The sequence below is a fragment of the Leucoraja erinacea genome, chromosome 27 (genome assembly GCF_028641065.1).
Source record: "Leucoraja erinacea ecotype New England chromosome 27, Leri_hhj_1, whole genome shotgun sequence".
NCBI lineage: Eukaryota > Metazoa > Chordata > Chondrichthyes > Rajiformes > Rajidae > Leucoraja > Leucoraja erinaceus.
This window is the reverse complement of record NC_073403.1, coordinates 9,744,625-9,764,991: the sequence shown is the minus strand read 5'-3', so window position 1 is coordinate 9,764,991 and position 20,367 is coordinate 9,744,625. Positions and strand designations below refer to the sequence as shown.

General features: G+C 38.7%; 1 protein-coding gene across 1 annotated transcript in view; it reads left to right on the top strand.

Annotated features, from left to right (window-relative positions):
• The window catches only part of dnajc7 (DnaJ (Hsp40) homolog, subfamily C, member 7), a 41,397-nt gene extending 28,916 nt beyond the window's left edge, over positions 1-12,481 (top strand). Inside the window, exons 8-14 of the mRNA XM_055657000.1 lie at positions 2,454-2,618; positions 3,548-3,639; positions 5,636-5,709; positions 8,161-8,307; positions 10,204-10,356; positions 11,111-11,173; positions 12,378-12,481. Of these exons, the coding sequence (XP_055512975.1) occupies positions 2,454-2,618; positions 3,548-3,639; positions 5,636-5,709; positions 8,161-8,307; positions 10,204-10,356; positions 11,111-11,173; positions 12,378-12,415 (732 nt within the window). The 3' untranslated portion in view covers positions 12,416-12,481. The remainder of the gene's footprint in view (positions 1-2,453; positions 2,619-3,547; positions 3,640-5,635; positions 5,710-8,160; positions 8,308-10,203; positions 10,357-11,110; positions 11,174-12,377) is intronic.
• The last annotated feature ends 7,886 nt before the right edge of the window (positions 12,482-20,367 follow it).

Genomic DNA, 20,367 nt, shown 5'->3' with positions numbered 1-20,367 from the left:
CCCTTTTGGATGCTGATATGCCTTTGCAGGTTTGGTATAGTGAATCAGTATATGGGTGTTAAAGCTCAGAGAGAGAATCGCGTGAGAAAAACTACAAGGTTGTAATCAAGTCTGCTTGATTTTCATGGAAATATACAATGTAAAAGTGTAGCCATTCAGTCCATCTAATCATCATCTGTCAAATTTCCAGCTCCAAGTCAAAATCTTGCTGAGCATGTCATATGAAGTTTTCATCCAAGTATCTTTACTAACAGTACTTGGAACATAGAACAGTACATCACAAGAACGGGCACTTTGACCCACGATGTTTGTGCCGAACATGAGCCAAGTTAAACTGATCTCATCTGCCTGGACAAGATCCATATCCCTCCATTTCCTGCACTTCTATGTGCCAATCTAAAAGCCTCTTAAATGTCACTATAGTATCTACCTCCACTATCACCCTGGCAATCCGTTCCAGGCTATTCTCTGTTTAAAAAAAAAAAAAAAAATTACCCTGAACAACGGCATTAATCTTTCCCCCTCTCACCATATAGCTATGCCCGCTAATGTTAGACATTTGCACCCTGGTAAAAAGTTCTGACTGTCTACCCTATCCGTGCCCCTTATAATTTTATATACTTCTATCAAGTCTCTCCTTTCAACATCTGAGTTCCAGAGAAACGATTGATGAAAATTGGATGAACGGTATTGGGGCAGTGCAATGCAGATCTTTCTCGCTTTCTTCCGTTATTTAAAGGAAATAAAACTGGCTCGGGAAAGGCAAATCTCAAAAGGCAGATCTTCTGTGCTCTGCCTTTCACATGGGATATTTGATGCAAAGAAAAGCATTCCACAAACTATCGGTTGCATTATGTCTAAGTGTAATAAAATCAGTCTTAATACATAACTTTGGGACAAACATGTATTTGAATGTGTTCCTGTAAATCAGATGTACAGTAAGTGCACCAGACCCATTACTCTGTACCATTCTGTGACTATTCACCACTGAATTTGGTGTATTTTTGTGAAATGCTACAATAACAGATAAGTCGTGTATTATTTTTAAAAAATCAGTTGGAATAAGCTTCTGTGGAAGACACCATCATATTTGCAATTTTTGGCATCAATGCAGAAATTTGTATCAAGTATTATGTCAATTGATGTTAGTTGGGTTTTTTAAATAATATATAATTTTAGGAAACTGGCTATATAGTTACAACTTAAAAGTAGACATTTCTTGTTAATACCTTGCACAGATGTGTACATTAGCAACTGGTGCACGGAGGAGTGTTTTCTTCATGCGAGTTAAATCAATCAGTCATGAATCTGAATTGACTGAAATGCAATTTATCTCAGATGAATTCTAGGAAAAATTCAAAAGCTTTGTATTTATAGAGCGCTGTGGATTATTGTGTCAGCTAAGATCTACTCTGTTCTAATTTATTACATATCAGCAGTACAGCAGAGAAGCTACCACAAAGTTCTAGCCAATGCAACTGGGAAACCAGTTTTAGTTTGCTACAGTTCTGAAGTGTTTCGTTCAACTGATTCATGAGTAATTTTACTTTTGATCGTAGCAAACATGCTGTCGCAAAAAAAATCTTCGTATTCAGGATAAACACTGCTGAAAGCACAACTGCAGGGTCTCAACCCGAAATGTCAACTTTTACTTTTTTGCCTCCACAAATGCTGCTAGACCCGCTGAGTTCTTCCAGCATTCTGTGTATAGTTTTGAATGCTGAAAGTATGAGTTTTTTGAATGGGAAAGTTTGAGGGAAAGATTCCACAAACTCTTTAGAATGATAGCACGAGGGTTTTATTTCCCTTTGGTCTTATTTGCCACACTATAAAATACCCTTATCTGTCTATTTTATTTTTATTAACAGTTGTGCATTAATTTCTGCAATTGCATTCAGCAGCAGTAACTGTTTGTCCCGTCTCTGCATTACTGGCTTCACAATGTCTGGCCCTGGCAGCATGAACGCCAGCAGCTACAGTTGCACTGGTTCCCTGTCCTGGTTCCTCAGCACTGAAGCAGGTATAGCTTCAACATCGCTAGTTTCTAACATTTATTTCATATGAATAGTGCGAGGGGCTAATAATTAAAAAAAACTAAATGCATAGCTTGTCATTCAATATCTGAGACATGGAGGAAAAGTTAATATTTTGGGTGGGGACCCTCAACTGAACTTATTAAACCTATTGAGTATTGTTCCTGAACCATATTTCAGGAGCCTGAGAATAGATTGATTGTCAGCCCTTTTTTGAGAGGGAAGGATGCATGGACATATAAAGAGGGTTTTTTTTCCCCTTTAAAATTACTTTTACTTTTTGGAATGTCTGGACAATTGAATATGTTAATAGAAATGGAAATTCTTAATGGTAAAGTGAAAATTGTGCTAAGGTGATGGATTTAGACATGCATGAACAGAAACAGCAGTGTGGCATCCTTTGTTTTTTTCTGCAAGCAGAACGCTAAAGCTCTACGAGCAAAGAAGGAAGAAGGAAACAGGGCTTTTAAAGACGGTTTTTTTGACAAGGCATTTGAACTTTACACAGAAGCTCTGAAAATAGATCCAAATAACATCAAAACGAATGCTAAATTGTACTGTAATCGGGGCACAGTAGGCTCCAAGGTAAGTTGCTAGTTATTTTTGTTAATTAGTGTAACTACAAATGTTTGCAGCAGTCGCAAAGCTTGGGTCATCTCAGAAATTCTTGTTAACTCGTTGTTTATCCAGTGATTGGGGTAAATCCCACAAAGCAAGCACATCCCAGAGGAAACCCATATTTCACATGTGTTGGGTGATATTAGCTGACCAGCGACATGGAGAGTCATTAGTTTTGTGGGGTGAAGGTGTTGGGAGGGGTGCGAAAGGCGAGAAGAATTTCTGCTCCTATCGCTATCCAAATTCTCTGCAAGATATGCGAGGGCTGGATTAGGGTCAGTTTGATGTTTCCCTTCCTCTCCTACCTCACACCTCAATAGCACTCATTGAATTTGGAGTGATTACTCAATACTCAATCTGAGAAGCAAGGGCAAGAATAGACCTGGGGAGATTATAACAGAAAAATCTTAGCTGTGTCATAAATAATGTTCTGCGCTGTATCTCTAAACTAAACTGAACTTTAAAGGGAATCTTTGATTTAATTTGATTTAGTATATTATCGGTAAATAAATTCCAATTATAACATTTTCCAAGTAACTTTCCGATTTGAATGGTGTGTTTAGTTGATCTGATCATTTAGAAATGCAACATTGTGGTAAAGGGCAGTAAAGTCAAAGTCTGAATATTTTAATGGTAGAGAAAGATAGAATTTGATAACCAAGGAGGCTGACTAGAACCAGAAGTTGAGGTTGTGATAGAAACAGCCATGATTTTAAATGACAGAGAAAGCTTGAGGGTCTGAATGGCCTATTCCAGCATTAACTTCTGTAGCCGTATGTCCATGTGAATATATTATGATTGAAGAGGTGCGGTTGTTGCAAATAAAATGTTGTTTAAAAACATGCTTAAACTTTAATAATGAATACTAAATCTGCTAATTGACCCACATTTCACAGCTCAATAAGATGCAGCAAGCAATAGAAGACTGCACGAATGCAATAAAACTTGACGACTCGTATATCAAGGCGTACATGAGACGGGCACAGTGGTGAGCAGCATGTTCGTTGGATTGAATTTCAGTTGTTCATTGTGTCTGAATGTGCATTTGGTTTGACCTGTGGCATCAACGGAAATTGGGTTGGGACTTTGGATTTCGCAAAGGAATTTGGACTTTTGCAGGTTGCTGTCAGACTGACAGCTACTCTGGTGTTTGGAAAGTATAAAAATGAACATTGGGATTGAAAATGCTCCCATGTTGCTGCAGTGAAATGTACAGTAGAGTCATAGTCATCCAGTCTGAAAACACCCACCACCCTCTGAATAAAATGGCAGGCATGTGTTGTATTCCACTTTTAAGTTAATGGAATGTAATTGCTGCAGCAGAGTAGATCCCTCAGTCACAACCATAATTGCTTGTGTAGAGTTTGTGGCCAAGAGCTCATTTCTTTCTCGCCGTTTGAACAATGACATCTAAATAACTTTTTTTTTTCACTGAAAAATTGACCATCATGGAATTGTCATAGCACAGCAAATGTCATGCACCACCGAAATGGGCCTTCAACCAACTGAGTCCGTGGCAACCATCAACCAACCACCCAGTAACACTATTCCTACATTAATTCAGTTTTTCATTTTCCCCACTTTCTCATCAGTCTCTTCCCCCACCCCACTCATATTCTACTACTCACCTATATATTGGGGGCAGAGGGAAAATGTGCAAACTCCACACAATCAGCACCTGAGGCTGGCATTGAATCTGGGTGCCTTCTTTGGAAGCACAACCAATTCTCAGGTGCCACAGATTAAATCAAATCATCTGCTTCGTCTTGGAAAAAAAAATTCTCATATATATTCTCCTGTAATTTTTGCCAATTATTTTGAAAGGTGCGGCTGCTGATTACAATTTACATACTGGTGTAAAATAGTTGAGCACAGTGTAGTTGTTCACAAGTATGAGGGATTTTTGTCAAGGCTGTTAAACTCTATAACCCAAGCTTCCCAGCTCTCTTATCCTCTCCACATTCCTAGATGCTTCATTCCAGTTACCATCCTGATAAATCTACTCTACATTCCATTCAGCTGATACCTTTCTGAAATGTGAAGTCTTGAAGTAAACACAATAATACTCCAGCTGAGGCCTAGCCAGTTGTCTACAGATGCTTACTAAATCCTCCATGTTTTTATTAATAAAGGATTGCTGAAAGTTTTCTTGTCAACATTTGTCAGCTTTTAAAGACTCGTGTGTGTGTGTGTGTGTGTGTGTGTGTGTCTGGCCCAACAGGCCTTCTTTCTTGCATCCCATTTTAAATTTGTTTTCAAATGTTTAACATTTCCTCATTAAATTGCTACATCTGCCACTGTCCCTATTGCTCATTACATTTCCAAGATTTCTGTCATCTCCAGTTTTTGAAATTACGACATCTACGCCTAAATTCATGTCATTGATATAAATCAAAAATAACATTGATTTTAATATTCAGCCTTTGGGCAATGCCACGGTACGCTTCTCTTCAGTTTCATTAATGTATGTCTGCTGCTACTTTTTGCTTTCTGGTCTCATATGACAGTGACAGTTATAAAATCAGACAGCACGAAAACTCACCCTTCAGCCTAACTTGTCCATGCTGACCTGGTTTTATGAGCCGGTCCCATTTTCCTACATTTGGCCCACATTCCTCAGAAACGTTCCCATCCATCTATCTATCTAAATGTATTTTAAATGTCACCATTGTATCCAACTCCCCAGCTTCCTCTGGCAGCTCAATCCAAATCTACACCACTCTGCGTGAAGAAATTGCCCCATAGGACTAAAAAAAAATCTTTCCCCACTCACCTTGAACCTAGCCCCCTAGTTCTTGACTCCACTACCCCTGGGAAAAGGCCCAACCATTCACCTATCTAAGGTCATCAGCCTTCCACTTAGTTGTAGCTGCTATTGATTAAGAATAGTGGAAGTCAATGTTTGATTGAAAAACATTGAGCATTCTATAGTCAACAGTGTTCACATTAAATGTTTACAGTTGTTTCTTTTTGTTCCTTCATAGTTATATGGATACAGAACAATATGAAGAAGCTGTAAGAGACTATGAGAAAATTTACCAGACAGAAAAAACAAAAGGTAAACCAGTAAATCCTCTTTGTGGGCATTTATTGACATCGTTTTGACACAAAGCTTCAGAACTAAAGCAGTTCAAAAAATCTTTCTCTAGCAAAGCCCATTTCATATTTGATAAAATGAGCTTCATTTTTTGGTGACGCGCAAGATCGGGTGTTTGATTATTTTGTGATAGCCAATGTGCCTTGGAGAGGATTGTGTTTCTGGTGACAATATACAGTTGGACTTGCCCAATAGATTTTGTTCAATTATATGATTTCAAGCTAATTGATTTAGCAAATTGCACGTGAAGTTGTGATTCCCTGCCTCTGCATTTTGGGGACAAGGCCTGGCCTATTCTTTCCTTCACCAAATTGTGTTTCCTTAAGTTATTAAAACTGCTTGATTTATTCTCTGGGTGGAGCTTGGACATGAAACCAAGTAAGCCATTAATTGAGAGAGAAGACTTTGGTGAACACAATGGGTGATGGATTCAATGGCTTTACAGTTTTGTTTTTGAAAGTTCCACGATCTGAAAGGATTGTCCAACATTTTTTTGTCTCTGTTTGATTCTCTTCATCTCTTCACTGGCTAATGTTTGCACTAAATTGTTTGGGAAAAAAAATCCATTACCAGACAATGCAGAAGAATCTACAACTTAAGCTGTTTAAATGTGTTGGAAGGAACTACAGATGCTGGTTTAAATCGAAGAAGATAGACACAAAAAGCTGCTCAGCGGGACAGGCAGCATCTCTGGAGAGAAGGAATGGGTGACACCATTTTTGAGATAGAGAATTTTAAACTGCTTTAGACTCAAAATTTGGAGTAACTCAGCGGGCCAGACAGCTAATGCTAACTAACGCTGTCTGGCCCGCTGAGTTACTCCAAATTTTGAGTCTAAAGCGGTTCAAAATTCTTTATCTCAAAAATTGGCGATTACATTCTATTGAAAATGTAAAACTATTTTTACCTTCAAGTCCATTTCCTGTCATGGATTCTGATGTGAGAGGTGATTTTTAACTTGTGCAGGAAAGAACCTCCACCGCTGCTTTTCTAATAGAACAGGTAATTGTTGTTTCCATAAACCCAGACAAGCCATTTCCAAATGTTAATTGAGGTGTGTTAGGCACATCCTGAGGTCAATTCTAAATTTGTCTTTCATTAATCTGTATTTATGCTCGTAAATTTCCAATCAGTTTCTGTGAGTTATAATGGGTTTTATCTCAAATAACAACGTGTCACCTGGATATCGCACTTCACCTTGACCGCGAATACCTAAATTCTGTTGTGCCGTTCACTTTTGTTAAACTGGAGTGTTATTGTAAATTCTGCAAAACCATCTCTGGAGTATCTAGGATTTAGACTGAATTCCTTTAGCTCTAAAATTGGCCCATCCTTTTATTAATGTAAAGAATTCAATGTTTATAGGATAACATCCTGTACTCCTTTTCTTTGAAGGGCACAGCAACTTTGCAAAAGGTAGCCTGGTCTGGATGGTTTAAGATAAAATAGGGCTACATATTTTAATGTTGGCAGTGAGATAATTTTATAGGAGTGAGCAAGGGTATTTATGGAGCATTAATAAATAATGTTTTTAGTGGTCAGGTTTTTATGTTTGTGATCCTGCAACAATCAATCCCACTGGACTTCAGTATATTATTAGAACCAGTTGGTTTAATTTAAAGTTTACTGTGACATATTATTTTAGTGCTTCAAGCAAATACCAAGGAAAGATATTTGGAGATTTCAGCTTTAGTTTGGGCCTGACTTTGGCTGTATCTTTTTTTTTTATCAATGCTCAACTTTAAAATTGTAAGGATAATTAAAGATTTTGGTAGCAAATTTGGGGAGATAAAACCTCAAGTCTTGACTCAATCTTGAAGGTGAAATGAAATAAGTATTGGAAGCATAGAACAGATGAATCAGTACCTGAGGAGGAGAAAGATGGTTGGTTTTGGTTGTAGATCCTTTACCTGCAAGTATTTGGTATAAATGACCAAAACACAGATTGCTGGAGTAACTCAGCAGGTCAGGCAGTATCTGCGGAAGGAATGGGCAGGTAACGTTTTTGGTCGAGACACCTTTTTGAGATCCCTGTCATCGGGAAACATATTTTTGTATAACTGGTAAATGATAAGATGAAAAGCGTAAGGCAGAAATCACAGATCCAGTAACGCAGACAAGTTAATAAAATGTATTAATTGCTTAATACAAAATAACATCAATAATGCTCGGAAAAGATTTTGGGGGGAAAATTGAAGAGTTGTGATTAAAAATACACAGGAAAGCTCACACGAAAACAAAATGTGGACAATAAAGACAGGAACATTATCTGCAAATGAAGGAGACTCTGGAAGAAAATTGTGCCTGACAATTCCAGTAGTTTAAAGATGGAAATCCTTAAGTTATTGGACTGCTTGTTGGTGAATCATCCATCAAAACATCCGAGTGACCTAATTTGGTGTTTTCATTTAGAACACAAGCAGCTCCTTAAGAATGCTCAACTTGAACTGAAAAAGAGCAAACGAAAAGATTATTACAAAATTCTTGGTGTTGACAAAACTGCTTCAGAAGATGAAATTAAGAAAGCCTACAGGAAGCGGGCATTGATGCATCACCCAGGTAAGGCAGAATCGGTACATTGTCCCAACAGTAGCCTACAGGTTTAGGGCTCTGCTTGTTGAATGTTCCGGCTTCAAGTCTGTGTGTGGTTAAGCATGATCCTGCATCCTCAATAATATGCATTGTAGTTTACTTTTTGTAGATGAGCAAATCCAGCAACTTTCAATTATGATTAGCAGGATTCGGATCTTTTTTGGCTTTTTCAGATTTCAAGCCGCAGTGTTTTGATTTTCAGCCCCTGTTGAATTTGCATCCTGTTGCATTCACTGCAGGTTCTCTTGCACGAATAACAATCTTGAAGTACTGCACCACTCTCCAGAATTTTTATCAATGTCTTTTGTCTTATTCATCCTTGGTGTTGTTTTCTTGCCCTTCTCTGTTTGTTCAGCACTGTTTTTCACATTGAACATTTATCTTTGTAACTTCCTTTGACCTAGACAGTGTTTTGTAAGGTTGCAGCATCCCACCTCTTATATTCTGGGATATGAAGACGAGCATGCCACGTGACTTGTGATTCTTCGTCACCCTACGTTGCCATTTTCTGGGAATCGTGTTAACTCCTTTCCGCAGCCACATCTCTTAGCACCGCCACCACCCACTGAATAGCACAGATTGAAAGAATGAGAAAGGAGAAATTTAAAGGAAATCTGAAATCTGAGGGTCACATGGTGGCTGTTGAATATCTGGAACTAGCTGTCAGAGGAGGTGGTAGAGAAAGATACGATTAATAGGTTTTGACGTATTTGGATGGGTGCTCGGATAAGAAAAGCATAGAGGGATATGGACCTGATGCGTGCAAATGGAGTAGGTATTGAGATTAGCATGGACGAGATGGGCCGGAAGGACCCATTTCTGTGCTGTACCTTTCTATGTTTCTATGAATTGACCATGAAACAGTAGGAAATAGTTGACATGCCCGATTTTTTACATGTGAAGGCATTGACTGTATTTGGCTGCCACCTAGTGAAATATTTTAGAAACTACCTCTACATTTGTTCAACTCTGTGGAATAAAGATGTTTTAATTAGAAGATAGAGAAAGAATAAAATTGTAAAATAACATTGCCTGCTTATTTAACTCTGCAGAATGAGGTTCACTGTGAGACATTTACGTTTTATGAACCGGTTCCTTTATTTTAACCAGCGTTCTGATATAATCACCCTCAATGGTTTCACTGGAAGTGTTGATGAAGTTAGACTTCCATCTAGTGGCAAATACTATAGAGCGAGTTTGTTCGGTGCCAAGCTTGTGAGCTGCCGGTTTGTTCAGCACTGTATTTACATTGAACCTTTATCTTTGTGAATTCTTGTGACCTTTTTACAAAACACTGGTTAGGTCACAAGAATTCAACGATAAAACTTAAATGTAATTCATCTTCTAATTAAAACATCTTTATTCCACATCAAATAACATCCCATCTCGTATACTCTGTGCCCTACCTGTGAAGACAAGCAAGCAATATGACTTCTTCGTCACCCCATTGGTCCATGTTGCCATTTTCAGGGAATCATGAATATGAACTCAAACATCTCTCTGTTCATCAATATTCCTCAATGCCCTACCATTTACTAAATATGTCTTATCCCTATTCGAAATTCCCAAACTTTGTTGACTTGCACTTGTTGGGATTAAATTCCATCTGTGATGCTCTGCCCAACTTTCCTTCTGATGTAAATCCTGCTGTGGTCTTAATCAACCCGAAACAGACTCTTTGGCCCACAGAGTCCATGCTGACCATCAACCACTCATTTACACCAATCCTAAATTAATCCAATTTTATTCTCATGTGTATGCCTTGGCATTGGATATGTTCAGATATACGGATCTGAGAATTGTCCATAAAAACCGTGAAGTAAAACATACCTGCTGGTTAAGTGTCTTTTTCTCTGTGTGCAGATAGACATAGTAGTGCCAGTCCAGAAGTACAGAAAGAAGAAGAAAAGAAATTCAAAGAAGTAGGAGAAGCATTCAGTATACTGTCAGATCAAAAAAAGAAAGCACGTTACGATACCGGTCAGGATTTGGACGATGACGGCATGAACTCGGGCGGTAAGTGCTTCCCTGTAAAGCTGCTGAAAACGTCACTGTGCTGCGGAACCTTAACTTGCCAGGCCATGCAGGTAATTAGCTGCAAATGTCTGATACAGAACAATGCACACATTCACGTTTGTAGGCAAGCTAATGTTGTTTAAGGGAAGAAGCAATCAATAATATCTTTCAATTGGAGAATAGGATTAGGATTGATTTTACCTGGCAGTCCTCTTGGCAGTTTAGGCTTCACCTGTATATATATTAAAGCATTGCATGTTTGTGTGAGAATAGCCGCAAATATCATTGACTCCACAAGTTGACAATTGCTGCAAACTTGCTCTGACTGCAGCTGTGCATCAGTTGTTTGCAGCCTTATTGTTACCGAAAAAGACACAAAGTGCTGGAGTAACTCACAGATCGACACAAAGAGCTGTAGTTACTCAGTGGTACAGACAGCACCTCTAGAGAAAAGGAATAGGTGACATTTCGGGTTGAGATCCTTCTTCAGACTTGAGTAACTCAACAGGTCAGGTCAGGTTGGGCTCTCTGGGGAAGCATGGATAGGTGACGCTTCGAGTCCGAACCCTTCTGACTCCTCCGTTATTGTTACCTAATCCCATTTAAATTCTGCCCATTCTCATGCAAAACACTAAGCTATAAATGGGTGCACAATCCAGTTATTTCGGGGTAAAACTGGAAAATAATGGAAAAAAGAAATGTTTTGTTTTACCTGGGTATTAACGAGTTTTTATTTTAAAATTTATGATTCCAGATTTCGATGCTAATAATATTTTCAAGGCATTTTTCGGTAGCCCGAGTGGTTTTAGTTTTGAAGGTGAGTTTGAAATATTCTAAATCTATAAAAGCATTCTTTAAATTAAAATGGAATGTTGCTGTGTAATAGTGCATTAAAAACTTTGAACAAGTGGATGGGGCAAGACTGCGTGTGCTTCATGTTTGAAGATGCTCTTGTAGAAATAAGTAGTGGATCAGGATAAGCCCTAACCAGGATTTCCATTCTGAATAAATAGCCTGACAATATTCACTTCATCAATTGATAGTCAAAGTTGCCATTCAGATGAGGTAACCTAGTATGTGAGAGAGAGCGAGAATGCACACAAGAAAATATGGCCAGTAGACTATCTGACCCCACGCCCTCCCCACCATTCAATGACTCATCTGGCACGGGTTTATTCCACTTCTTTGCCAGTTCCCCATGCCCTCCAATTTCCCACAAATGTTTATCTAAGTCTTCTTTAAATACCTCCAATAATCTGGCCATCAGAACGCTCCGAGGTAGAGAATTCCAGAGATTCACCACCTCCTTGCAACAAGCAATTACTATGCACCTCTCCTTATCTTGTAAGTTTGTTTCTTGTTCATGACTCTCCCACTTGTGAAAACGTCTACCCTATCATATTCCCTTGTACACTGCCCTCCATAATGTTTGGCACAAAGTCCCATCATTTATTTATTTGCCTCTGTACTCCACAATTTGAGATTTGTAATAGAAAAAATCACATGTGGTTAAAGTGCACATTGTCAGATTTTATTAGAGGGTGTTTTTATACATTTTGGTTTCACCATGTAGAAATTACAGTAGTGTTTATACATAGTTCAACTGAATGATGTAGCTAGAGTCATAGAGATACAATGTGAAAACAGGCACTTCGGTCCAACTTGTGCACACACTTGTGCAACGTGTCCCAGCTACACTAGTCCTACCTGCCTGCCCTTGGTCCATATCCCTCCAAACCTGTCCTATCCATGTACCTGTCCAACTGCTTCTTAAACGTTGGGATCGTCCCAGCCTCAACTACCTCCTCTGGCAGCTAGTTCCATACACCAACCACCCTTTGTGTGGAAAAGGTTACCTATCAGATTCCTCTTTTCCCCTTCGCCTTGAACCTATGTCCACCGGTCCTCGATTCCCCTACTCTGGGCAAGAGACTCTGTGCATCTACCCGATCTATTCCTCTCGTGATTTTATACACTGTTATTGTTGTTGATATTAATACCAGAATTCTCTTTCTTTACAGCGTCTGGTCCTGGGAATTTTTTCTTCCAGTTTGGCTAATGCACAACTTTTTTTGTTCAATGTCACTGGGTGTAACTCAAGCAAAAATAAATCAATACCCATGTTTCCCTGTGTTTAATCTATTTAGAAGAAAAATCTTCCATGTTTCAGTTGGATACCTCTTGTATTCATCTACTTGTATGTTCTGTTGAAAAATAGAAGCTGTCGTCACAGGGTATGAAACTGACCTATTAATGCATTGTTTTTATAATCTTATTAAAAATAAAAAGAATTACCTCAGTTTTTTTTAAGTATGCAGTCCCTTCTGCTAATGACCTTCAGTTAGATACATAAAATCTTTTGAGCTTTTGCGGAGCTGAATGCTTCCTCCCGACGTGGAAAATCAACCTTTTGTCTAAAACACAAAGGAACTTTTTATCAATGAAGCAGCATATATTTCTCCTCGGAATGATCAACCTCTTACAGATTTTTTGGAACGCATTATATTTTGTCAGCCCCTCTGTCGTTCTTCCAGGAAAATCTGCCTTGTTAGTCAAAGGAGCTTTAGAGATTGACAGGGGGAGATGGGAAAATGATTTGATTTAAGACCTGTCAGCTTTACAAGTGGACCAGCGGGAAGTTTGCCGTCATTGTTAAGTTCCATCTATATCTGGAGCCTCAGAGCCGGAGCAATTCACAACAGCACAAAGATCTAGTGAGCAAAACCTCTCAAGTTCTGGAAGTCGTTGGATGTTCCATTCAACATTATATTTAACATAACAGTTATGTCTGCACGTGCTTAGCCTAAAACTGCACTTGCACGATTTTAAAATACACCTGAAAGGAAACATGAACCTTACATTGTTGCAGTCAACCTCCAGTTACACAGCTCCCTTCACATGATGTACATGTCCCAAAAGTGACAGCATTGTCACAAAGATCGTTCCTTGTGAAGGTTTCCTTGCAGATCGCACCATTAGAGTTGACCTGTTGATGCTCATTTCTTTTGGCCTTGATCAAATGTTTGATCGCATCTAGATATTATATTCCCACAGAGTGTAGCTTTTGGCAAACTAATACTCAGCATTGCACCCTCAGCAATGACTGCATTGGCAGGACTGACTGCTTTGGTTGTTTTATTAAACATTGCACCACGCAAGGCCAGGTTCTTGAGCTTCAGGGAGACCTGAGCAGATAAGTTTATTTGCCAGGCTCCTTAGTGTCTGTTGGTTGCATTAAGGCCAAGCTTGTAACTCGGCAGATCAGTATCTGAGATGATTGAATGAGGTCGGTTTGAGAGGAGGATAAACTTAAAATTGGACATTTTATTTATAGGCTGAACGTATAAAGTGTTTATTTTTTGTTCTGCATCTGATTAAAATGTTTCCATGGGAATAATTTGGTGATGTGAGTATTGGAAGGGTAAATAGCTTTAAAGTAAATGCTCTAAGTTGTGGGTATAGGAAGAAGGGTAAATAAGGTCACAAGTGATAGGAGCAGAATTAGGCCATTTGGCCCATCAGGTCTACTCCACCATACAATCATGCCTGATTTATCTCTTCCTCCTAACCCTATCCTCCTGCCTTCTTCCCCATAACCCCTGACACCCTTACTGATCAAGAATCTTTATATCTCTGCCTTAAAAATATCCCTTGACTTGGCCTCCACAGCCTTCTGTGGCAAATAATTCCACAAATTCAAATAGCTTTAGAGTAAATGCTCCGTTGCACAGCAGGCTTTTATTTGACGTTGTGTCTGCTTGTCATGAGAAAAAAAAAGATTCATTTCTTACAAGATCTTGTTCATCATCATTTGGAAGATCTTGGCGAAGGACTAGACTACAAATGGTAGCCTGCAGCATGTTGGAGCCCTTTGTGCACGTTGACAGAGTGCTACTTCTACCTTTCATTGAGCTCTAATTTTGCGAATATCTTCGACCCTGTCGTCGGTGCATGATTTAAAATAAAAATTAGAACACCCCTGTAAGTGTCAACCATTCACAAAGCATGTGTTCAAACACTGACCATTTCAAATGAATGTCAGGAAAGGGATTCCAGCTCATCTAGTCTTTCAGCCATGAATTCATGTCCACGAAGTTCAGAAATCTCCCATGTCTTTAGGGCTCTGCGCTCAGTATTTGGTCCTCCTAATCTTCCTAAATCAGGTCACATTATTGAAAAAAATGCTCCCGTTTTAATGGAATTCTGTAATAATCCATCCGGTTAATGGCTGGGGCTATCATGATGTAATACTAACTTACATGGGAATAACTCTTGCGTGTCTCCTCGCCTTGACAAATGAATAAATTGCAAAGTCCATTTCAAAGTTAGGGGTGGCAACTTTTTAGTAAATAAGTAGTTTAATTTCTTTTCGTGTTGGCTTGGCAGCATTCATTCCAGGAGTAGGACTGCACCATTTGTTTAGACTGAGCTTTACAAAGAGCTGACTAAACATAAAACTTTGAATTCCTTGCCAAATTCTACTCTGCGGTAGACCAGACATTGCAGTAAAACATTTCTGTTAATATTGGTTAGCATTCTGATGTAAAATCATACTAAACATTTTGATTCAACTGTTTGGAATGGCAAATAGGTAAGTTACCACTTCTACTGTTTATAATCAAACAGACTGGTGTATTTTAATGTTCAAAGGTGCATAGTTCTAAAGAATTTCTTCAAAACAATATTTTTGAATGTTTCCTTAGGGCATTGAAGATGTTCTTCCCAACATAACAAAACAGGTTGTGCAAGTCTGTTCTTTTGCCCCTTTTAAGGTTTTTATTGATTTTAAGTATAACGTTACTTAATGAAAATCCTCGTCCTAATTGCCTGTTGTTTGGTCAGAGAGGTGTATGGAAGTGAATAGTAATGAATGGACAGAAGGGATTGCTAATGCAAACATGCGTTAATATGCAACTTTAAAAAAAACATGCTGGATCAAAGGTTGACATTCTAAAATTGTCAGACAATGTGATTTTTTTTTTTGTTAATGGCCTATTTTGAGAAATATGTGAAGAGTTAAGATTCAAGAATCCCAAACTATAAACGTGAGGCTTTTCTTTGCATGAGGTTGAGGGATTCTGAAAAAAAGCTTCAAAAGAATATCTTGAAAAAAATTGTACTGGATCATTGTGTTCCACCAGTTGTAATTCCAATATCTTTTTACTGCTCCCATCTCTAATAATCTTTTGACTAGAACAATATGCAACATCCATGTGTCAGGATCTCACTTCTGAGCGGTCTTATTGACGAAAATTATTTAAATACACCATGGTCTGATACTGAGAAACTGAATGTAAAAAATTGAAACATCTAACATCTGTTAATATTGCCACTAATTTTAATGTGTGTAAAACCCACAAATAGAGTATGTAAGATTCCCCCAGTTTTAATTCTCATGTTCTTCGCAAGCATGCCAAGTAAGTGATATGTTTTGTAAGGATTGCAATTCACTGGGCAGTGGTGTCCATCTAGTACTTCATCCAAGCGGTTATTGTTCACGAATGCCAAGTGTCTGCTGACTCTTCAGTCGTCAAAGCGATGACAGCCATCCTGTTTTATCCGGACACCACTCCCTGCTGGGACCACCAAGATGATGTTCATCATCTGTGGCCATTTTTTGAGCCTTCCATTTTCCTTGGAAGCAGAAGCAAATGGTAGTATCTAAACTGATGATAGACACAAAATGCTGAAGTAACTCAGCGGGACAGGCAGTTACAAAGAAGGATCTCGACCTGAAATGTCACCTGCCACTCCTCTCCAGAGATGTTGCCTGTTCCGCTAAGTTACTCCAGCATTTTGCGTCAATCTTCTGTGTAAACCAGCATCTACAGTTCCTTTCTAAACTGATGTTGTACTTAAAAAGCATTTAATTCCATAAAGGTTGTATGCCTGCCATTATGGGCCATCTGGTTCATTAAGGAGAGGATTGAGAAATGTAAAGGCTTTAAATTCAGTTTCAGACCAGATTCCAAAGACAAGTTGAAAGAAGCGTTCAGAGATTCAATCCATTTCAACACTGTCCCTTCAGAGAATGGAATTCTCAAACACGCCGTAAACTGAATAGAACATGGACTCGGGTCAGAGACCTAAGCTTTGTGTTGTGTGTGTGTGTGTGTGTCACTTTTTAGTAACTAAGGGATGAGTGTAAAGGTAACTTTGAGTTTAGATTAAAAGCCTTTTGCATGCTGTAAACCTGAAATAAAAGCAGAAAATGTGAAACAAAGTTGAAAGTGCACAAGATAGGTAAACCTTTGAGGTGCTTCAGAACAATATTGAGGAATTACTTGTATCTGAAACAATCGAAACAATATGCTCATGTTCATTTCAAAATGTGTTGTGTTCTCGCATTGGAAATAATTTGCAAATGTTGTTTTGCTTCAAGTTTATTGTTGCTGTGATCAGTGCCCTCCATAATGTTTGGGACAAAGACCCGTCATTTATTTATTTGCCTCTGTACTCCACAATTTGAGATTTGTAATAGAAAAAAATCATATGTGGTTTAAGTGCACATTGTCAGATTTTAATAAAGGCCAATTTTATACATTTTGGTTTCACCATGTAGACTTTACAGCAGTGTTTATTCATAGTCCCCCCATTTTAGTGTAACATTATGTTTGGGACACAGCAATGTCATGTAAATGAAAGTAGCCATGTTTAGTATTTTGTTGCATATCCTTTGCATGCTTGGAGTCTGTGATTCATGGACATCACCAGTTGCTGGGTGTCTTCTCTGGTGATGCTCTGCCAGGCCTGTACTGCAGCCATCCTTGGCTTATGCTTGTTTTGGAGGCTAGTCCTCTTCAGTTTTCTCTTCTGCATATAAAAGGCATGCTCAATTGGTTTCAGATCGGGTAATTGACGGCCACTCAAGAATTAACCATTTTGTAGTTTTGAAAATCGCCTTTGGTGTTGTAGCATTATATTTGGAATCCTTGTCTTGCTGTAGAATTAACTGCCGGCCAATGTGTTTTGAGGCATTTGTTTGAACTTGAGCAGATAGGAAGTGTTTCTACATTTCAGAATTCATTATGCTGCTACCATCAGCAGTTGTATCATCAATGAAGATAAGTGAGCCAGTACCTTAAGCAGCCATACATGCCCAGGCCATAACACCCCCACCACCGTGTTTCACAGATGAGGTGATATGCTTTGGATCTTGGGCAGTTCCTTCTCTCCTCCATACTTTGCTCTTGTCATCACTCTGATATAAGGTCATCTTTGTCTCATCTGTCCATATGACCTTTTTCCAGAACTGTGGTTGCTCTTTTAAGTACTTCTTGGCAAACTGTAACCTAGCCATCCTATTTTTGTGGCTAACCAGTGGTTTGCATAATGCAGTGTAGCCTCTATTTCTGTTCATGAACTCTTCTGTTGACAGTGGTCATTGACAAATTCACACCTGACTCCTGAAGAGTGTTTCCGATCTGTCGGACTGGTGTTTGGGGATCATATAGGGAGAATTCTTCTGTCATCGGCTGTGGAGGTCTTCCTTGGCCTGCCAGTCCCTTTGCGATTAGTAAGCTCACCAGTACTCTCTCTCTTCTTAATGATGTTCCAAGCAGTTGATTTTGGTAAGCCTAAGGTTTGGCTGATGTCTCTAACAGTTTTATCCTTGTTTCTCAGTCTCATAGTGGCGTCTTTGACTTTCATTGGTACAACTTTGGGCCTCGTGTTGATAAACAGCAATAAAAGTTACCAAAGGTGAGGGAAAGACTGGAGGAAAGATTAGGTGCTGAGAGCTCTCTTATACCTGGTATAAACACAGCTGTAATTTCTACATGGTGAAACCAAAATGTATTTTTTTTAAAACCTTAATAAAATCTGACAATGTGCACTTTAACCACATGTGATTTTTTTCTATTACAAATCACAAATTGTGGAGTACAAAGGCAAATAAATAAATAAATGATGGGTCTTTGTCCCAAACATTATGGAGGGCACTGAATGTATGGGGGGTATGGAGTTGGGGTATAAGAAGCATTCTCTCTTTGATTATTGATTTACAAAATCTAAATTTTTGGTTTACAAAATCAATTTTTGATTTGCTAAAGTAATTGCTGATGGGAAGGGTCAAATTTTTTTAATTTTTATACCTGTTTTCGCACTGAGAATTGCCAAATCCAGTCTGTGTCAGATCGCTGTTGTCTGAAGAAAAACGAACGAAAAGGGGGCAACTTCCTTTTTCCGAGTAAAATCAGCAGCAGGTTTGGCATTAATGTGTTGTTTTTGTTCATTGTTTGCTTAATTCTTTTTATTTTGTCTTGAAATTTTGGAGAACTGGCTCACTGGAGTTACAGAGTCATAGAGTCAGCAAAACATGAGCTGAATGCATTGTCAAAGTGTATTGATCACTGATGCCCCATTAATACTGCTGATGTTGGCGTTACTGTGACTTTGTAGCTCCTCCAACTGAGTACTTCTCCAGTGTTATCTCTCCTTGAGCCTAGGTATTCAAACGTTTATAGAGTTTATAAAATCCATGCTAAAGCAGAGTAATTTTCTGGTTAAGGGGGTCCTGACGATAAGACCCCAACTGCACCTCTTGAAGCATTTTGAATACATTTCCTATTTTGTGTATTGTATTTCTCCAGTGAGCCTTGTGATGTGTATTAAGCTGCACATACTTTGTTCTGATTGTATCATTTCTCAATGTTTTACTGCTGTACAATATGTACACTCTGTACAGTATTCATGTACAAAGTGAAATAAAAATAAAACACGATTGCTCTATGTCTTTTCACTCAATCAGACCTTTCTCTGCCTTCTCTGGTCTGGCTCATGTGGTAATTTAGTCCTCAAAAGATGTTAGCTAACTCAGTTTACTAGTCTCCACAGTAAGTGGTGATCTCTATCTCTCCTGATGTTGACAGCAGATGGGCGCTGGTATAATGGCTATTAAGGAAATGGCTGATTGGAAAATTAATGATATAATGCAACTTCTCAATAAAGGTAAAAGAGCAGTAGTGCAAAGGTACAACAAGAAGGCAATGAAACCCATTGGATTTAATACAAGTACCTGTATACAGAATGGTCATTGGAAAAATAATGGAAATGTAGACTATTTTCATAATTAAAAGAAATAAATGGAGTAAAAGTAAGCAAATTTGTGTGTGTTTTCAAAGGTCTAGATTTGCCAATTATATTTATATTGCACAATGTTATATTCTAAATGTGAAATTGAGAAAGTCATCTTAAACTAACAGTTTAACATCAGTTGATGGGGATTGAAAATAATCTGAAGGAAAGGACAGATTAGGTTCTTCAAGCTGTTCAGCAAATAACTAGTTATTGCTTGAATGAAAGGAGACATTTTTAGAAAACACAAAAAGGTAGACAAAAGTGCTGGAGAGACTCAGCGGGTGCAGCAGTATCTATGAAGCGAAGGAAATAGGCAACGTTTCAGTTGAAAGTTTGCTGGGAGGTGGAAGGTACAAGTTGGCTTTCTAGAGATGCTGCTTGATCAGGTGCAGGGTATCACATTTTCTACAGGTAGACATGATTGAGCTTTTTTTTGAAGGCTTCGTCACTGAACTACTGCAGGTACTGGTAGCGCTGCAGCCCTCAATTCTACAATGGGTTACCCAAAGGATTTGTGTTTTGTACACGGTTGTATCCGATCACACTGACACAAATTTTTACTTTGCAGCTAGATTCAAACAAGCACCCTACTTTGTACTTGAATTTGCTACTTTCTAGCCTAGTGCTTGTTTATAACATGTTGATTTGTGCTTCATTGGGGATGAATGTCGCTTTCTGTTGCAGCTTTAAACATGTGGTGTAGTGTAGCCCCGGCATTCCCCCACCTAAGTCTCACTAGCTCCTCGTTTTCACCCTACACACAGCTATCGATGGCCTGTTTCCTTTATCATCATTACTTTTTTGCATATCTTTCATTCATTCAGTTCTTTATCTCTCCACATCATCATCTCTCGTTTCCCTTATCCCTAACCATTCTGAAGAAGGGTCTCGACCCGAAACGTCACCCATTTCTTCTCCCTAGAGATGCTGCCT